Source organism: Apteryx mantelli, chromosome 1 (assembly GCF_036417845.1).
Source record: "Apteryx mantelli isolate bAptMan1 chromosome 1, bAptMan1.hap1, whole genome shotgun sequence".
In the NCBI taxonomy this organism is placed as follows: Eukaryota; Metazoa; Chordata; class Aves; order Apterygiformes; family Apterygidae; genus Apteryx; species Apteryx mantelli.
This window is the reverse complement of record NC_089978.1, coordinates 148937997-148956256: the sequence shown is the minus strand read 5'-3', so window position 1 is coordinate 148956256 and position 18260 is coordinate 148937997. Positions and strand designations below refer to the sequence as shown.

Here is an 18260-nt window from a genome sequence, read left to right as displayed (position 1 = left end):
TGCTGCGATTCACATTGTGTTAAGTGGTTACAGAAGAACACATGAATAAATATAATGAATTATTGGACTCTCTTTAGATTTGGTACCATTATATTCATGAGTAGGAAGTGAAGAAATTGTTTTAAGCTGGCACAGAGCAGACTGGTTGCTGTTGCAGAGTACAAATAGTAATAACCAACTTGACCCTGCTTTCATAACTCCATTCTTCAGCTGGGGGGAAGGAAGAGTACAGTTTCTCTAGGGCTGGCGTGGTAGGGAAATTTATTGCTCACGCTGTGCTCCAATACCTAATTTAATTTCACAGGGGAGTAGTGACTGGCGTTTGCATCATGATTCACAGATCATGGAACAGGAAGCAGCCTGTCAACTTCTAGGGAGCTGAAAGGGAGGAGAGCTGCTCAGAGGAAAAACAAAAATATGTTTTGTGAGGGAGCACAGCGGGCCAACTGCAGTTCTGCTGTGACTCCAGCTGTAGGTAGAGGAGTCACTTGGCAGTTAAATTTGCCCCTGAAGTTATTAGTTTGTATTGTCTTGAATGGAGATGGGTCCTTTGGTGGATTAAAAAAAAAAAAAAGAGAGAGAGAGAGAGAGACTTTAATTTTAATGTGCTCCTTCTGTACTTCCATTCCAAATTAATTCTGAGTTTTAGATTCACTTCCCCAGTCAGGGTAGCCTGTACCTAACAGCAAACGTTGCTAAATACCTTGCATCCTTTTGCAAACCACATCCAATATGTTCCTTTGGAAGCAGTAATACTCAGTGGGATAAACTGAAATAAACCATGCTTACACCAACACGCACATGCAAACACTGGCTTTTTCCTTTGTTTTGCTGTTTCATTATTAGCATTTATTGTAACATTTTTTTCATTCTCTCACTTCCATTATTATTTTTATGTGGATACTCTCAGCAGTTTTATTTTACAAAAAAAGAAGTGCTCAAACAAAGTTAGAGAATAACTTCATACTAAACAGTGGACTATTGTAGATGGAGTTGAGCCTCTTTAATAGCTCTGACAGAAGATAGGACAAAAAAGCAGGGCGGGGGGGAGGCATATGTATGTTATCCTTAAATATTTGTCTAAATTTTCTTAAATAAGAGGATTCTGCTTTCTTAATACAGTTGTCAAGCACTGCATATGTATTACTGGGGAGTTTTGTGTTCCTGCAGAAATGTCCGTAATCCTCCTAATACAGAATATTTTAGTATGAGGATCAGTGCAAAATGTTATGAGATTCCTTCCGTCTCCCCCAGATACAATAATTTGTTTGTATAGGATTTTCAAGATCATTTGAAAGAATGCAAACAGCGAGAGGCTATTGGGCTAATATATAAAAACATGGATGAATATTTTTTTTCCTCGCAAATTGATGGTAGCATTTTATGTGCCCAGGGGAGTTGTTTTGCTTTGGAGGAAGAATAGTGCCACCTGGTGTTCCCTCGAAAAGGCTTTTCCACACCTAAAACGCTGCACGATGCACTCTATAAACGCTGTAATGGGCTCTAGTAAAAGTTACACTCAATTGTACCGTTGTTCTCATGTTATACCCTTTCCTGTGGTATCTGAAGCACGGACTCACTTTAAGCAGTCGCCTACCTTTAGGTATCTAAATAGTCTGCTTGTTTGTGGAAGTATTTGTGCTGCAGCCTTAGATATGTATGTGAACCAACTCTTCCTTCATTTTTCTCCCTGGAGCCCCACTATGAAGCCCTCAGCCCCTTCTCCTGGATCCGGGAGGCTAGCGGTCACGCAAGGGATGAGGGACGCGGTGGGGCTCCTCGCTCCATGCCCCGGGAGCCGCATCGCTCGATTTCCGAGCGAGGCCACGTAACCCCGTTTGAGCAGAAGAGCCATGCGCTCATCTTTTTGCTCGTTATAGTCCCCTCGGTGAGGCCGGGCTCGCACCTGGCACGTCAGCGGTCGGCGGGGAAGTGGAGGAGGGCAGCCAGCAGCTCAGCGGGTTTTCGGTGCTCCAAGAAAAAAATGGTGTCATGGACTCATAAATAGTTTATACAGAGCTAACAGAACATCATTTTACAAGCAGAAATAGTTATTGTATGTGATTAGAGGTGTATCGGTGGAGGGGTTTTAGTTATAATGATTTATTCTGTGCGCTTGATAAAACATGTTTTAATTGTTTACTGTTTAGGCTGATCATATCAGCAAGCCCTTAAATTGTCTGTAGAGTTTGAAGGTGATGTTTTTATCTTTTATGCCTGGTTACTAAGTACCCCTAATCCACACCGATCAGGATTCAGAGTTAAGCATGAAGTCCTATTTGTAACTTGCCTGCTTGTTTTTAACTGACACGGGCTCATGTGATTCTCTTTGTACACAAAGGATTAGGGAGTCTTCAGAGACAGCTTTTGATTTTCACTTTCTTGTCTGTTTAAAAAAGGCCAACTCAATGTTAATTCCTTTCTTTCCAATTAATTAATTCTTTCCTGCCCCCTATTTAAACTGAGCTCTTAGCGTGTTTAAGCATGAAGTGTGTTACTGTGGCTCTGTATAGAATTGGATCATTATATAGTTATGGCTCAAAGGCATGTTAGTATCATGTCAGGGAAACCTCATTCTAATTGAAGCCTTCTTTCTGAAAAGGTGTAACAAAGTGGAACCCCATCACGCTACCTTCTTGTGCCACCTTGATTTTATTGACAGGAATTCAAACACTTTTTTTGATCTGTCAGTGAAGATACAAGTGTAAGCGAATAAAGTGTTGTGCATGTTTAATTTGGTAGGGTATTTCATCTTGCTGTAATATCATGTAGAAGGTTTCAGGTTTACTCTTTATAGCGATTTTTGCCTGCAATAAGAAATGAAATGAGCCCAAATGAATTTGACTACTCAGATTAAGATCAGTCTTCACATTACTGGCAAAATGCCAATCTGTTACACAATGTGGGGTATGAATGATATATATTTCCTGGTCTGTATTAGCATTTTGCTAGGAATTACAGTAATTAAAAATAATTTAACTGAAATATCTCTCCTTTCTGGAGAATCGTGCTTTCTAATACTATTGCCAAAAATCTCACCAAATTCATTAGGAGCAAAAGAGGGTTGTACAGAGACTATTGGTTAGTAGATTTTTTTTTTTCCTTTAATAGGATGAAGGGGGGGTGTGGGGTCCACTTGTAAAACTCAAATTGAAGCAGTCAGGAAGCTAATACAGAAGTAGGAAGATTGAATGCATGTACTTTATCAGCTGACTTGGCCGAGCACTGCATGGCAAATAATTTTGCTTGCGATCTCTTTCAGTTTGTTAACAAATATGTTTACATAAAGCATTGCAATGAGAGAGATGTGCATAATACTTCACTAAATCAATGGTACAAAGTCAAGTGTTTCCTTCTGATTAAAGTGGTCTTTTATTTCAGTTTCACTGAGTCACCTCCCAAAGTTACACTGACTATAGAAGGAGACTTTTAACTTAAATACCCTGCACTAGGTCACCAGTGTTAGAAAGTCTGAATATCAAAGTCATCCCTGGGGTCTAATCCGATGTGGATCAGTCCCATTTAAGTCAACAAAGAGCCCTTCAGACTGTGAGAGACGTGCCAAGACTGCACAGCAGTCTGAGGCAGCAAAAAATGCAAATGTGGGCAAACAGGCGGTTTTGCAGGACCCAGAGTCATAACCTTTTTGAAAAAATTCAGTAAGTTTGTTTCAGCATTTTCAAAGGGAAGGTTTAAGTTTTAGAAAGTTGAAATGACTTCTCATTCCTATTTTTTAATAAAAACGCTTTAAAGTTGCTGAAACAAAGCCAAAACAAGCTCTTTCAGTTGCCAAAAAATTTCCAAAACAATCATTTTTCTGTTGTGGAACAAAATATTTCTGATGTTTGTCTAAAATTGTCAGTAAAATGAAAATTCTTGGGTTGCCGAGTTTGAAACCCTGTTTTTGTTTGCGAGGACACCGTTCTTCTCTGTGGAAGATGGCTCTGAGGCAAATTTGTGTCATTAAAAGTGGAGTGTCATCAGCAAATAGCTCAATAATATCTCCACGAATTAATAGGTCATTTTGAGTCAAAGTATCAAGGCTTTGTATTGATGTGCTGGAGTTTTGGGGTTGTGTTGTCCCTCCAAAATCAGCCTACCTACTCCATTCAGTAGTAGTAAGTGCTTCTTCTGCGCTCTCTGATGCATCATCACTCATTCCTTGCTGGAGTAGTTTCAGATGAACTACTGCAGTTCAACTTCACAAAAGGATTTAATGTTTTAAATAAACATGTGTAACCCACAGTTGATTTTCTTAATGCCTACATCCAAGCAGAGAAATAAGTCACTGTAGGAACAGAAATCGTCTAGATGGGTTGCCAGCGTAAGCACTAATGCTTCATGGTCTGTGTCTGTTTGTTGGTCTCTATGACTGTGTTGCCTTTTGTAAATGAGAAGTCAAAGTTGCTAAATTTAGATGCAACTTTGAATCCAAGCTTTCCCAAAGCACAGAGGTGCTTGGCCCTTATCAAAAAGTGCAAATCCCAACGCAGGTAACAGTGCTTGATGTGGTGAGATGGTCACGATGCAGAAGTACAGATTGGATCGATCTCTAATTAGAATTAACAGGCAATCGGCATATCACAATTATGGACATTGCATGACTTTATTCTTCTCCTCTCCAGCCCCCCCGAAAAGCAAGTCAAGAACTGTTCACAACCTCAAGCCACAAGTTGAAAGTAGGGCTTTTCTTAGATGAAAACCATAAAGATGCACATGACAAATTAGTCACCAGCTTGATGAAAGAAGTTGGTGGTTGCTGAGGTTGCTTAGAAAGACACAGAGCCTTTTGTGTCCAGTTCATAGATTATAAACCAAAACGATAGTGGCTGGAAATGGCTATCTTATGCAGCCTTCAACCTATTGCTATGATCAGCTGTATACCTTATATCTTAGCAGGCAAATATTTTAGCTCAGTTGTGACAAAGGCAAAATAAGCCTGTAATACAAATGAACTCAGTATGTTTTTAAGTTGCTCCTTGCAGGTCGAGGATGAAGTAGGTTGAGATATGCCTTTCAGTCCTCAGGGCTTGCCAGTCTGTCAGGTTATATCTGTACTAAATGAAGAAAATCATTTTAACATCATAGGAGACCTGTAGAGGATAATGTTTTATTTTTCTTGTACTTGAATTACTGTCTAGGAGAGCTGGCAGGTTTTCACATATAGTGCATGCTTCGTGTATCTCTTGCAGGTCCTGGATTTAGGTGTTCAAGTAAAGCTTAGCTTGTACTTTAGAGAAACAGCAGCTCTGCAGAGCTGTTGATGAAGGATTTGGGGGCTGTAGTCCCTAAGGCTACAGTCACTTTTCTTGTATGAGTCATAATGTAAGAATCCAAAATCAAGTCTTTAAGAAGAATGATGAATTCTTTTCACACAAGAGTTCATTAGTGACATAAAGTCATGAGAAAGACAAGGAGATGTCTATAGGACAGCAGGTGATTATTAACTGATACTAGTGAGAGCACTTTACCTCAGGAGAAGTAAAATAATGTGAACTGGAAGGTCTGGTGTAGAGAGAAAAAATATTGAAATTTGACCAGTTTGGTTGCAGTGAGGCTGTTGACTTTCATGAGCACAGGATTTGCTCTGACTTATTTTCAAAAGGTACAGATCAGCTATGCTTGCCTTTGGCTTAAGTTAGAATATGTTCTGAAACATCTACCACTAAATATTATTAGTGTTTTGGTCACCAGGAGTATGTTACAGCATATGCAAAATATGGCCCAAGACGTACAGCTGGCTACTACTGTCATTTGCAAATCCTTGTCATAGTTTCAGCGAGAACAGACTGAACTTTAAAAACACTATATCTACAACTTCACCGATGACTATTTCCTAGGTTCTAATTTTCTTTTATTCTGGTTTTGAAGACTTAGTGAACAGTCCTTAAAACTTGACAGAGTTAACTTTTTTCTATTTTTCCCCTTATGGCAATTCCCCTTTCATATTTAAAAATATATTTGATGCTCTCTATAGCAAGTCTTTATCCAGAACATAATCCTTTATCATAATTTAGAGGCTGAATTTATTTGCATTGTGTTTTGGTGATATTTAATAATGATGTTTTGTTTGATACTGTCAAACAGTTCATAGTAAAGGATTGTGGTGAATATGAGCTTTTAACCGGGATAATTATTTTTCATGTTTATTTCTGCAGCCTCCTGCAAAGTGCAATGTCACTTCTCAAGGTGCATCCTAAAAGAGGCTGAGATACTTTGAAAGGGGGGAAATTGTTGGAGTGTATTGCTCTTTTTGGCTTTGTTCTAATGTGACTGAGGCTGTCGGCTTGAAAATGTGGGAGGATTAGTTAGTACGCAGGAGGGAGAATGGCAATTATTGCTTTCGATGGATCTTTTTTTAACTCATGCTGTGTGTTTGGCTGCTCCGTTTTGGAACACCGTAGAATTAAAATAGCTTCCTGTGCTAAGCAGGCAGTCGGGGGGATTGGAGCTGAAAACTCCGATGGGTAAAATCACCAGGTATTAATAGATGGCAGGTCCTCAGCAATGTGCGCACCCAGCATACTGCTCCTGCTGGGTCCCAGCTGGTATTACTGCATTGCTATTTGAGACTGAAGACAGTTGTCACTACTTTCTTTGCATGAACGGAAACTATCAGCTTCAAGCTACCAATTTATGGCCATCTGATGTACAAATTGAAGAATAAAAATGGAAGACAATTGGGGACAGTCTCTGAAGTACAGAATTGTACTCCTCGGCCTGTGTTATTCAAAGCATATCTGAGCCCTGTTTAGAATTTAATTTTTTCCATCTGCTATGTTCTAAAGAAAAGTAATTATTTTTAAAGTTCCAAATTGAACTGGAGTGGTGACTCCTTTTTAAATAATAAACCCTGACTGTTCACCACTAACTCTGATCTGCTCTATGTCGTCAAATTGTTCTTCAGCCAGCGATAGTCCTGATAGTTTCTAGGTACTAGACAGCCAAATTGCATGGAAAGTCCCTGGGGATTGGGGGGCTGCATCCCTGAGGCTCTGCTGAGATCAAACATAAGCGTCAGTGTTTCCACGAGATTTCCAAGCCATGACCAGAGGCTTTTAGCCAGGACGTTCGCCCTGCACTCTGGTGTCATTCTGTGAGTTCCTTTCCAAGGTTCCTTCTCTTGGGATACCTTTTGGAGAAAGTCACCCAGACTCCTTGCAGTGTCTTCGTTTGACCTGACTTGGGCTTTCCCCAGGAGCCAAAGGGAAAGCTAGCGTACGGCTGGTTCACGCTTGCCCCACGCAGCGTTTGTGCCATAATGGCATGACCCACTCACTCTGTGCAACCACCCTCTGCCCACTTCCCATACATTTTCTGGTGTTTTCCAGCAGCCGCTGAGGTATTTGACCCCTGCCATGGGAGGAGGGAATGTGGAAAATTAGGTACTGCTTTGTGTCAGTGCCAGTGGAATTAGTTAATTTCTGACAGATACCAAATCCTGGGGAATTCTTCCATTGCACTGGATTAAGTTCAGTACTCTAATCCCCTTGGGGGCAAATCTTGCTAAATCTAATAGCCCATCTCCTTGAGGAATATTTGTGTGTATATCATTTTTTTTCATTGCTTGGTTGACATCAGCTGTAAAGTTAGTTTTTTCTGCTGCATGTTACAAACCTGGGAAAGCTGCTAGGTGACCTGAAGGCAAGAACTGATAGTTTTCCCTGCAAGTTGCAGATGGCACCAAAACTGCTTAGGATGGAAGTGTATTCCCTCTCTCTCTCTTTCTCTCTCTCTCTCTCTCTCTTTTTTTTTTTCCTCCCCTGAGCATTCACAATGATTATCTGTGAAACCTTTGAATCCATGCTTTCCTGAGGACATGTCTGTTTCTCTATTGCTTATGAGATGCAAAAAATTTTCCCATGTATTGTTGTTTAAAGTAGATGTCTCTATTAAAGCTCTGAGCGGCTGTAGGTCACCCAGGGAGAGGCTCACCCAAGCCTATGCATTGAACAGAGGAGAAATCATCCTGTTATCAGTGCTAACAATTACCATGGCATCGTCGCTCAACAAAAGGGAAGAATAACTGAGGTGCAAGTCTCAGCTGAAGACTGCAATTTTGGATTAAATGCATTCCTTTAGCTGTGTTTCATCCTTTGGGATGCCGTACACAGTTTACAAGACATATGGGGAGTGTGTGGAGGTGTGAGCAGTTAGGGCAAGCAGCATCCTTAGACATTTTGGTGGCTGGTTTCTGCCAAACCACAGAAATCATGCGAGACTAGCTTTGGTTTTGTTTTCCCCAGGGACTATGTAACTAAATCTGGGCATATCAGGTTAGGGAAAGCAAAAGGCCTGTTCCTAACACTGGAGTGATGCCCTTATTGCACCTTCAGTGCCTGCCGCAGATTAAATGATATCAGTTTGCTAAGAATTGTTAACATGAATAAAACACTCTAACAGTGTTCTTGTAAATGTCTGAACAATTTTTCTCAAATGCTGAAATAATTCGCCCCAAGCAAATACCTGGCATGGGCTGCTTCAGTCTGAACTCCTTGGCTGACAAAGTTACCTCGAACTGAAAGGTCCTGTAATGGAAAAAGTTTAGTCAGCTTTAACTGTGAGCTTTATGAATGGTGTCACCTAAGGTAGAGATGCAGAAAGTGGAGATGGTGACTGCAACCCCAGAGCAAAGTTTGCTGTAAGTGGTGATGCATTCCATAGATCTTATAAGAAAAACAAATTATTTCCTCCTCAAACCAGTGCCTCTTTCTGAAAGACTCCAAATTCAATATTTACGAAGTTGTGATTACTCTGAAAAGATTAAATGTTAGAGCCATTTAAAAATGGTGTTGCTTTTATTCTGGTTCCCTCAAGAAAACAGGCTTGTGTGAACATGCTGTCTGATGGTTTCAGGCAAATTTGACAATGGGAAGGAGCCTCCAAGATAAACTACCTTCCTAGAAATTTTGTGACAACCAGTGGCAGGGTACCAGAGGAAGATCCAAATTAGTGGCCTTGTCTGGTAGTAGATGCCTGGCTGTTCAGCGCACGGATTATGGAGGGAGCACTATCCAGAGCAGCCCATCAGTGCACACGCAGCTCCAAGCACGGCTGCTCCTGCTGACTGTGTGCCTGCAGGGCTGGTGCTGCAAAACAGGCTCGTTGCAATAAAGTGAGTGCTGAGTAGACTAAGAATATACCTTTTCAGTGAGCCTCAGTTTTATTAGCTCCTGCCTTCGTATAACTACTTGTGCATACTTCTTCCCTGAGCCCCCTTTTATCCTACCTGTGGATGCTGGGGCTACAGACACACTGCCTCTGTCAGGCTTAGCACCTTTCTCTTGTGCAGATCAGCACTTCAGTCTGTTACCAGAAAGGACTATATTTATATTTACAGTTAATGCATGTTGTTACACTGATACCATCCGAAATGCCACGTAACCAGGGTCAAAACAAAAATCCTTATGGCTCACTCAACATCTCGAGTATTCCCTCATTATGGACTCATCTTTTGTGCTTCAGTGTTTATCTTATGGTTAGGTGACTGGGGGATTTAAAGAATTGATAGCAAAATCGGTGGTTACAGTGATAGTTAGGAAAATTTTCCTCTGATCAACACAATGAGACAAAGGAAGGTGATATATATTCAGTCCTATCAAAGAATATGCCTTACAGAGCTTGCAACTGGTCCACCTCCAAAGAGAAGTGGAAATGCTGTGCTTCACTGAGATGGAGACAAAGATTCTCAGAAACTTCCTGTTTGCTTACAGAAAAGGGGAAAACCTTAAATCTTGCGGTAGTACAAAATAAGAATAAATTAAAAAATAATAAATCTGTGCAAGACTCCAGTTCTGCAGCTTTAAATGCAGGAAAGTGAAACATCACAGAATTGTATGCACGCTTTTCTTTTCTCCTTAGTCATTCAGGGGAAGGTGGAGTAGTTGAGTTTGAGGCGCCTTTAAAATGATTCATTATTTCCATAGGAGCCAATTCATGTTTATCCTTCAAATCGCTCTGTGGATGTTAAAATAATGGAGAATTATATTTGCTTTTAATTTTGTTTCCAGACAACTTGGCCTGAGTGTTCATGATGTGACTTGGAAACTATATCAAACTGTGATTTATTGTTGCTCGTAATTGTGTGAAGATTGAAGATATGCTGGATGCTGCTCTTTTCCTTTTTCCCTTCCCACCCCCCATTCTTTTGCTTGCGGAGCGTACTTGAGTGTAATGTGGTGAAAGGCCAGCATCTCTGCTTTTAGTGCTTCTTTTTAGTGTACAAGCCATAGCAAATGAAGATTTTTTTTTTTAACATGGGGCTGTGTGAAATGAATTGTGGTTTGTATTTGATAATTGTTTTTTTTTCTTTCTTCTGTTTTTCTGTTATGCTTAAGTTTTGACTGTTTTGCGTAGTGATGTTAATCATCTTTTCTTGTGGGATGGAGAGAGAGTAGTATTTGTTAGTTAAGCTGGATGAGTTCAGTTTTATGAGAATCAGATGCAGAACATAATTGAGCAGAGGAGGGGGGCAGAATTTTATTTGCAGTAAGGCATCTGTTAAGTATAAGGATACCAAATCTGCTTCCCAGGTGGGTCAATTGTTTCTTAAACCAGGAAAAAATCGTAAACTAAATTTATCTGTAAGGGCTTACAGATAAAGGAATGTTTTATTCTCATTTTCCTTAAATGCATTTTTCCTACACAGTTTTATTTAATTTTTCCCCATGTCAGTAAAAAGCTATTCTCAGATTTTATGTGTAATATAATTTAATAGAATAAAACAAATGGGATTTTGTAAAATGTAATATAAAAGCCCACAGAAGGTAATAAAAATTCTGAAAGATTTTGTTTCAACCATGTTACATAATCCAAGACAAATTATTCAATACTAAAAATTCTAAATGATCATTAAAATTTAGCAGAACATTGTCTTTGTATTGCTTTGAAGACTTTAATTTGAATCCTCCTAGGAGATAAAAGTTCTCTGCCCTGGCAAAAATTGGCTGTGTAGCAACGGGCATGCTACTTGTGATCTGATCCTACGATTCCAGCAGTGGGTGCACTTCTTGGTATGTGAAAGTTTTCTTGCAAATTCACAGTAACTCCCCTACCCAGTTTAATCAAACTTAAATGATTACACAGTTGGTACTATGAAATGTGCATGTCAGTCCCCAGTCTGTAATCCTTCCTACCATCATCTGACCAACTTTTTTTGTTTGGAAAGAAAAAAAAAAACAAAAAAAAACTTTTTTCTATTTCTATACATAAAAAGAGACCCACAAACACCCACCAAGTGCATTTGGGCCCAGTTAGGAGTTCCAAGTGGTACCACAGCCTAAGATACCCACCTGCATGTCAGTTAAAAAAAAAAAAAAAAAAAAAAAACAGCTGTTTTTCAACGTTGTAAGCAATTTAGTTTACTTATTACATTATTTATCACTAAGCATGTTTGGTCGATCTGTTTTTTGTTTGGTCTCTGGTCTGTTTGTTTCTCGTTCTCATGCCCTAGAACATCACTTTTAGTCTCTGAATGACATTGCTTCAGTCCAAGTGGGAGCAAAGTCACAAAGCGAACAGTAAGCCAACCTTTTCCAAAATTCATGCAAGAAACTGCATTTGCAATTATATGTATAGATTGGTAAATGGATACTCTAAAACTAAAATTCACCTTAGCTTAGCTGGCATTTTCTTTTTTAATCAAGTTAGAGCTGTTTGCGTTATTGTTGATTGTAAACATGTTATTTCATGCCTGTATTCCCAAGTATCCGGCCTTTGGGTTTAGACGAGTAAGTGGTTTGGAAAGAATCCAGATCAGTTCATGCAGAGGCTATTCACATTAGTAGAAAACTATGTACAAAATTTGAGCATGGATTTTTTTATGCGTTTTAACCCTAAAAAAAGTGTTTGTGTGGGTATATGTGCATGTGTAAATATGTATATATAATGACATCAATCTACAATTTTCAGGAATTTACAGCCTTGCATAAATCTTTATTATTTCACATCACCATATGTATGTTATCAAAAATTCCAGGACTCCTTGTCCTTTAAGAAAACGCATTTTAGTTTACATTTTGAATAATGGTTTAAAAAGCATATAGACTCTGCTATTTACTGTTTTAAATTAGGGAATCTAAAAAATCCAGTATTTTTCAGTGTTTTCTTGCATCCAGTTTGTAAGTAACTGTTTTGTGAAAACAGTAATTTAAATATCTGCCTTTTTATCTAGTCAGACCATTGGTAGGATTCCAAATTCATCCTGAAATAGATAAAATATTCAAGCTGCTTGAAAAAAGGAACCATTTTCCTATATGAGAGTTCTTTGCAATTAAATTACAACATGCAAACTGTGCGTTTAGGATGTGTCATTAATGTACTGAAATCAGTGAATTAGAGCAGTGTTTACCCTCTTTTTCTTCAGGCTGAATTTATGCTTGATCATTTCTCATTTTAAATATGCTCTGATTTCTAAGGACTGAATGATGTAGCATTACAGTCCGTTTAAGCAATGTTGTAACTATGACATGCAGTGACTGCTGCTTAAAACATCTCCCTATTACAGTGCAGTGATGTCTTTGAAGTACTGTGTAAAGTGTTTTCACTTGGCAGTATTGTGCAATGCAGGATGCCATGTGGCATACAGTGAAATCTGGTGATGTTTGAACAGTGGCTCTGGCTGTCAGGATGTGCTGACAGGATGTAAGTCTCGTCACAGCCCTGGCGAGGGGCACAAAGCATTTGCTCCAGGTCCTTGCACGGTTGAGACTGACCTCTTGGGCACGCGTTGCCCAGGCGGGCTGAGCGGCTGCATGGCTTTGGTGCAAGGTGTCAGTTGAAGGCTGCTGCTCTGCAGGCAGTACCCTTTTGGTCAAAAATCCTAAAGGTCTTGCCACTTTGCTACATGAAGAGCTTATAATGCTCAGTGCGTGGTGGTATCATCCATGATTTTGCCAGCTCTGGAGCCTTTCCCCGTTGCAATGCACGCTTTCAAAGTCATGCTTCATTCCCACTTATTTATTCTGGTGAGGGCATCGGCTTCAGCTGCATTACTGTGTCGTGCTGGTAAGTGCCTACCTTGTCAGGTCGGTCGCAGGCTCTCCTTGGCACAGCTCAGGAGGGAGGATACAACCCCTGCGCATGGTGTCCCTGTTCCCACATGTCCTCAGCACCAGCTCCTCACACAACCCCGGGCAGCCCGCAGTTTGAGTCACATAAATTGGCCGGGTAGCAGATTCAAGGAAGGGTTCCCCGCACCGTGACAAGGTCTCCCCGCACGTCAGGCGCCACGCGGCAGTAACGCACCGTTGAAAAGAGAAGGGCTGTTTCCCTCTCCCCTGCCCCTGTCCCCTGCCCCTCACTTGGTGCTGATCGTGGAGAACAATGCTGGCTGCTTTGCAAAATATTAGCACTACTCTACAAAATCTGGGCCTCTGCGTATGGCCCGCTGAGTCAGACTTGTTTACTTCATTGGCGTATTAATCTCTGTCTCTGATCAGCAGTCAACAACTTCAGGCCCCAGGCTTAATAGAATTTCAAACTGTAGATTATGCAGTTTTGCTGAAAATATGAGGCTTCTATCGCACTTTGAATGATGTATTCTCCCTCACTCCCCTTTGGTCTGTTTTTTAGAGCTGAGGTTAAGACAGATAATTAATTCCTCCCATCCCAAGCCCTGTCTTTTAATTTAAGAATTTTCTTTAGCATCTGCCAGAATCTTCTGCATGGACTCCTGAGAGGTTAAGCAATATAAAGAACCATTAAATGAACTTCAGCCATTTGTTTTTTTCAGTAGGATAAGACAGCTCTTTAGCATATGAAATAGTTTCTTGTCTTTGTCGTTGTACCAAAGAAAATAAACCAGAAATGTAGAAAGAAGAGGCTGGCTTTCTGGTTGCATGGGAAGATGGAGAGCGAGAGGGCCCGTGTCCTGGTCCTGAGGATCACGTCTACATTAGCAAGAAGTAGGGCACAATCAGAGTGGATCAGTGGAGTGAAACAGCTAGTGCCACGGACCTGATGTCCACACCACGCATTTGGGATTGTGGTGGAGAGAGGTTGTTTCAGGCTGAAAGCCTATTAGCAGTTGGAGTGCATTAAAGGCACTCCTGGAGCACACCTCACAGTTCAGTTTCATCTGAAGGAAAGCAGTTTTTATGCTGCCAGAGTACTCTGCAATGCAGGCTAAAGACTTCACATGGTAATTGAGGACAACAGGGATGCTCGCTTCAAAAGCATACCTCTGATCCAAAGTGAAATGCTGATGTGTACCCGCTATATATGTATCGCCTTAATCAAAACAATTTTGTTTCTTGCCTCAGCTCACATGTGACTAAAATTTAGCTAATAAATCACTTTCCTCCGAAAGTTTTTATTTTGCTATTGCTCGTAAAGCCTTTTGTGAGCCTGAAGCAGTTCCAGGCTCTGGTGATGAATGCTGTTCGTCAATGTATTGGGAGGCCCGTAAATGCTATTCCTGGTGGGTCGCTCCCAGCCAGGGTTCTGATTAAACAGGGTCTGCCCGATTCTCCATCCTATGTGCTTCCCACTTCAAGAAACCTTTATGCTCTTTTCACAGGCATAATTTGGAAAACTACATATCTTAGATTTTTCTAAGAAATATATGAAAGCAAATAAGCACAAATTCTTCTGGGAGGGTGCCCCAGGTGTACTGTGTTTACACCTGCTGAAAAGTCCCAAGCAGTAACAGCAGGACTACACTTACATCTCTGAAGTGCACCAAAGGAGTAATGGTCAGTCTTGGAGTACCTTGAATTAGTGATTTCAGGTAGAATTTATGGTGATTTATAGTGTGTCAGCTGGCAAGGCTGAAATGTCACTGCTGTACTGAAAGTTCAGAAGTGATGAAAGGTGTCCTTCCTGCCTTTCTGTTTATTCTGCTGCAGTATATATCCAATCTCCCTGTTCTTCTAGTAGATTTGAAAGATCCTCAGCCTTTTACAATTGCCTCATCAGTTTTCAATTCACAGACTTGGTAACTTTCCTGGTTTTGGCAGTAGACTGTTTCTTTTAGTGGCAATATATTGCTCTACTGTGTTTCGGGACAGGTAGTAGTTGGAGCTGCTGGATGATTGGAAATTGTGGACAAACTCAAGGTGGATGTATATAGATCAACCCTCTTGTGCATGACCGTAAGTCCAAGGTGTTCCAGATGTGTGAGATTCCCTGCAGATGTGATGAGTAGACTGTGCATATGAGGGCAGTTTGCCCATATCACGGTTGGTTTGTGGTGCAAAATGTACAGGTCAATTATATGTGTGTACCAGGTAGGATGTGCGAGACCTGCCAGTGGTAAGAACTGTTCCTCAGAGTTATTTCTGCTTCCACACCACTTCAGTTAATTATCCTTTTTAAAGGATATATGTAAAGTAGGAATCTATTTCAAAGCCAGCAGGAAGTAAGAGCCATCTGAATTGGTCATACAAGTTTGTAGAGTAATTTTTCTTGTCACTTTTGTCTGAATGAGGATTGGATAATTCAATTTTTGTTCTGTTTCAATTTCAGTATAGCTGCCCAATACACAATTGCTTGTCAAAGATTGTTGTTGCCACCACACCAGAATGCTATATTTCAACAGTGTGGAGGTCTTTTAAAAATCTCATGCTTGGCATTCACTTCATTCATTGAAGCATAAGCACTGAATGTAAGTTAGTTGTCCTAGATCCCTTTGTGGTTAGTAAAAAGGCATCTCTCAAGAGGAACTTCCTTCCATCCTAAGCTAGGTCTCCAAAACGAATTGTACAAATAGCCCCTGACCATTGACTGTGTCTCTATAGGGATCCTGAACAACTCCTTCAGATAGGGCAAGTAAGCTGTAGGTGATGAAAGCTATGAAATTAGGTAAGATGAAATTCCAAACTTTTTGTGGAGTGTGACCATTATGGCTGGTGCTCAATCCGTTCAGCATGACTCTCCTTGTTTAAATAATTATTTCATTTTATTATTTTTCCACTCTGCATAAGCCCTTTAACAAAAGTTACTGAGAAAGTTCACCACAAATTTAGATACTGCTTAGCAGGTTGCACACTTCTATTGCCTTACATATATTATTTTTGTCTTCTTCAGTCTTCTGGTACCAGTATTACAGTGGATATCGCTGTCATGGGAGAAGCGCATGGGCTCATTACAGACCTTCTGGCAGATCCTTCACTGCCCCCCAATGTGTGCACATCGCTGAGAACAGTGAGCAACCTGCTTAATACGCAGTTAACCTTCCAGGCCATTCACAAGCCAAGAGTGAACCCTCTGGTGTCCTTCAGTGAAAACTACACCTGCTCTGACTCAGAGGAATGTCAGGAAAAAGGAGAAAAACTAGCTATTCCCAAGGTGAGTACTTGATGGTCCTGCCCATCATATTAAAACCTGACTGTTGGTTTCATAATAAGACAGTTCCTTCAACTCATGGCCAGCTTAACTTTGGTCCAGGCATTTTTGTAATTGGATGTTTGACCCAGGAAAATTCGCACAGAAGTTATGCCATTTTCCTAGCAGGTGTTGGGAGGAGCTTAAATGAGGAAATGATAGGGAGCAGAGCAAGCAAAAGCATTTCAGCATCCATACTCAGACATCTGCCCTGTTGCTTCTCACACAGCAATTCCTCTCCCACTCAAAATATTTGAGCTGCTGCATGTAGGGTGACCTTCCTAGTTGATAAGCAGTAGGGAATGGTAATGTGAGGGATCTTATTCCCTGCTTTGAAGGTTGGAATTTGAAATTCCATAAAAAATTCAGTCTCTTCTTACTTCCCTGAGCTTAAAATGTAAAACCTATAGAAGGTAATGGAAAACTCTGTTGACGGCTTTCAGGAGCTTTGAATCAAGTTGCAAATGTTCCATTAAAAAAAAAAAAGACACAGTATTTAGTATGACAAATATTGTAAGCTCATGAGAAATTCTTGAGGAAAAAAAAAAAACTGAATCAAAGTGTATGTATATTACTGCCTTGACAGATGGCTTTATGGATGCTCAGGATTCTGAAAGATAGGGAAATGACCAGTGTTATTCACATTCAGTGAATGAGCAGCTAGAAAAAACACCTCAGCTACAAAGTAGTTTGAGTTGTAGGTTCATTGCTAATTAGCCGCCCTGCAAGGCTTACATTTCACTTTTGGAACCAAACCAAAATACTTCTGTCACCAAACCAAAATACTTCTGTCCTGTGATTTCCCTTGTAAAATTAAACATAGGCAGACTACTGTTGCATAGGCAAATGTTTTTCACTTTTAGCTGTTCAAATTGCACAGCCAGCATTCATTCTAGCATTTCCTGGCATCTGAATTGCAACGTTCATGATTCTTTTTTTATTTATTTTAGTGTGATGATTATTAATACTCTATTTGCCTGTGTAGCTGCTGCATACAAAAAAATGAAATGGGTGTTCACAGGTTGTGAAAAATATGTTCCAGTTAATTTTAGTGTGCACGTGCATAATGGCTGGACTCTAGGCACTGAGGGGAAAAGTTATGTGGAGGAACACTGCCATCACATGAGCAAACACAGTGAGCAGATACCCGTTTGCTATTGCATAATGCCTAGTGAGGAGAAGAGAAGGGAAGGATGAAGAAATGAGTTAAATGCTGCAGAGGAATAATTTGTGACTGAAGAATTCACTGACCTAAACACATTGTGGTTCACAAAAATGTAACACGCTTACAATCATTTATTTAAGTGCCTAAATATAGATTTAGGGATGTTACCATAAGCATCTGAGTATTTAGGGTAAGGTATTAATACATTTATTTATTTGCTTGATCCTTCTGAGCCACAAGTGTCTTCCATCTCATATCTCTTAAGCCTCTGGCAAGGTCAAAGCTCTCCATCCCAGAGAAATATTTATTTTAGTTCTTAACTGTAAATACTTCACAAGATAAGAAAAACATCTTACAAATTGGTAGCATCTACAACAGCAAATCTGGCTCCACAAAGACTGTCCATATCATCATCCCCTATTTCCTCTGTCTGCCTTCCCACCTTGGAAAAATGATGGTACTATTAGCAGGAAAAAAGGAATAGAGTGAGGTGAAAGAAAAATGCAAGGTGGTCAGAAAAAATCTGCTGTGAACAGTCATGCTCTCTCTTTAAGCTTTTCGGAAGACATCATAACCTAGAGCATGGAAGTTTTATTTTAGTGGGCTATCTTCAAACTGGGTAGATATATCAGGAAAAAAAGTTGATGCTTCCCCTCCCTTATTTTTCCTTCAGCTTTTCTTGCCTTGCATCTCTCATGTCAGAGCACTCATGGCAGCTTAAATCACAGAATCACAGAAGGGTTGAGGTTGGAAGGGACCTCTGGAGACTGGC

At 40.2% G+C, this 18260-nt stretch overlaps 1 protein-coding gene across 1 annotated transcript in view; it reads left to right on the top strand.

Moving 5' to 3' along the window:
- Positions 1-18260, top strand: part of LOC106488616 (cGMP-inhibited 3',5'-cyclic phosphodiesterase 3A-like) — a 299848-nt gene that overhangs the window by 195990 nt on the left and 85598 nt on the right. Inside the window, exon 3 of the mRNA XM_067306237.1 lies at positions 16027-16287. Within this exon, the coding sequence (XP_067162338.1) occupies positions 16027-16287 (261 nt within the window). The remainder of the gene's footprint in view (positions 1-16026; positions 16288-18260) is intronic.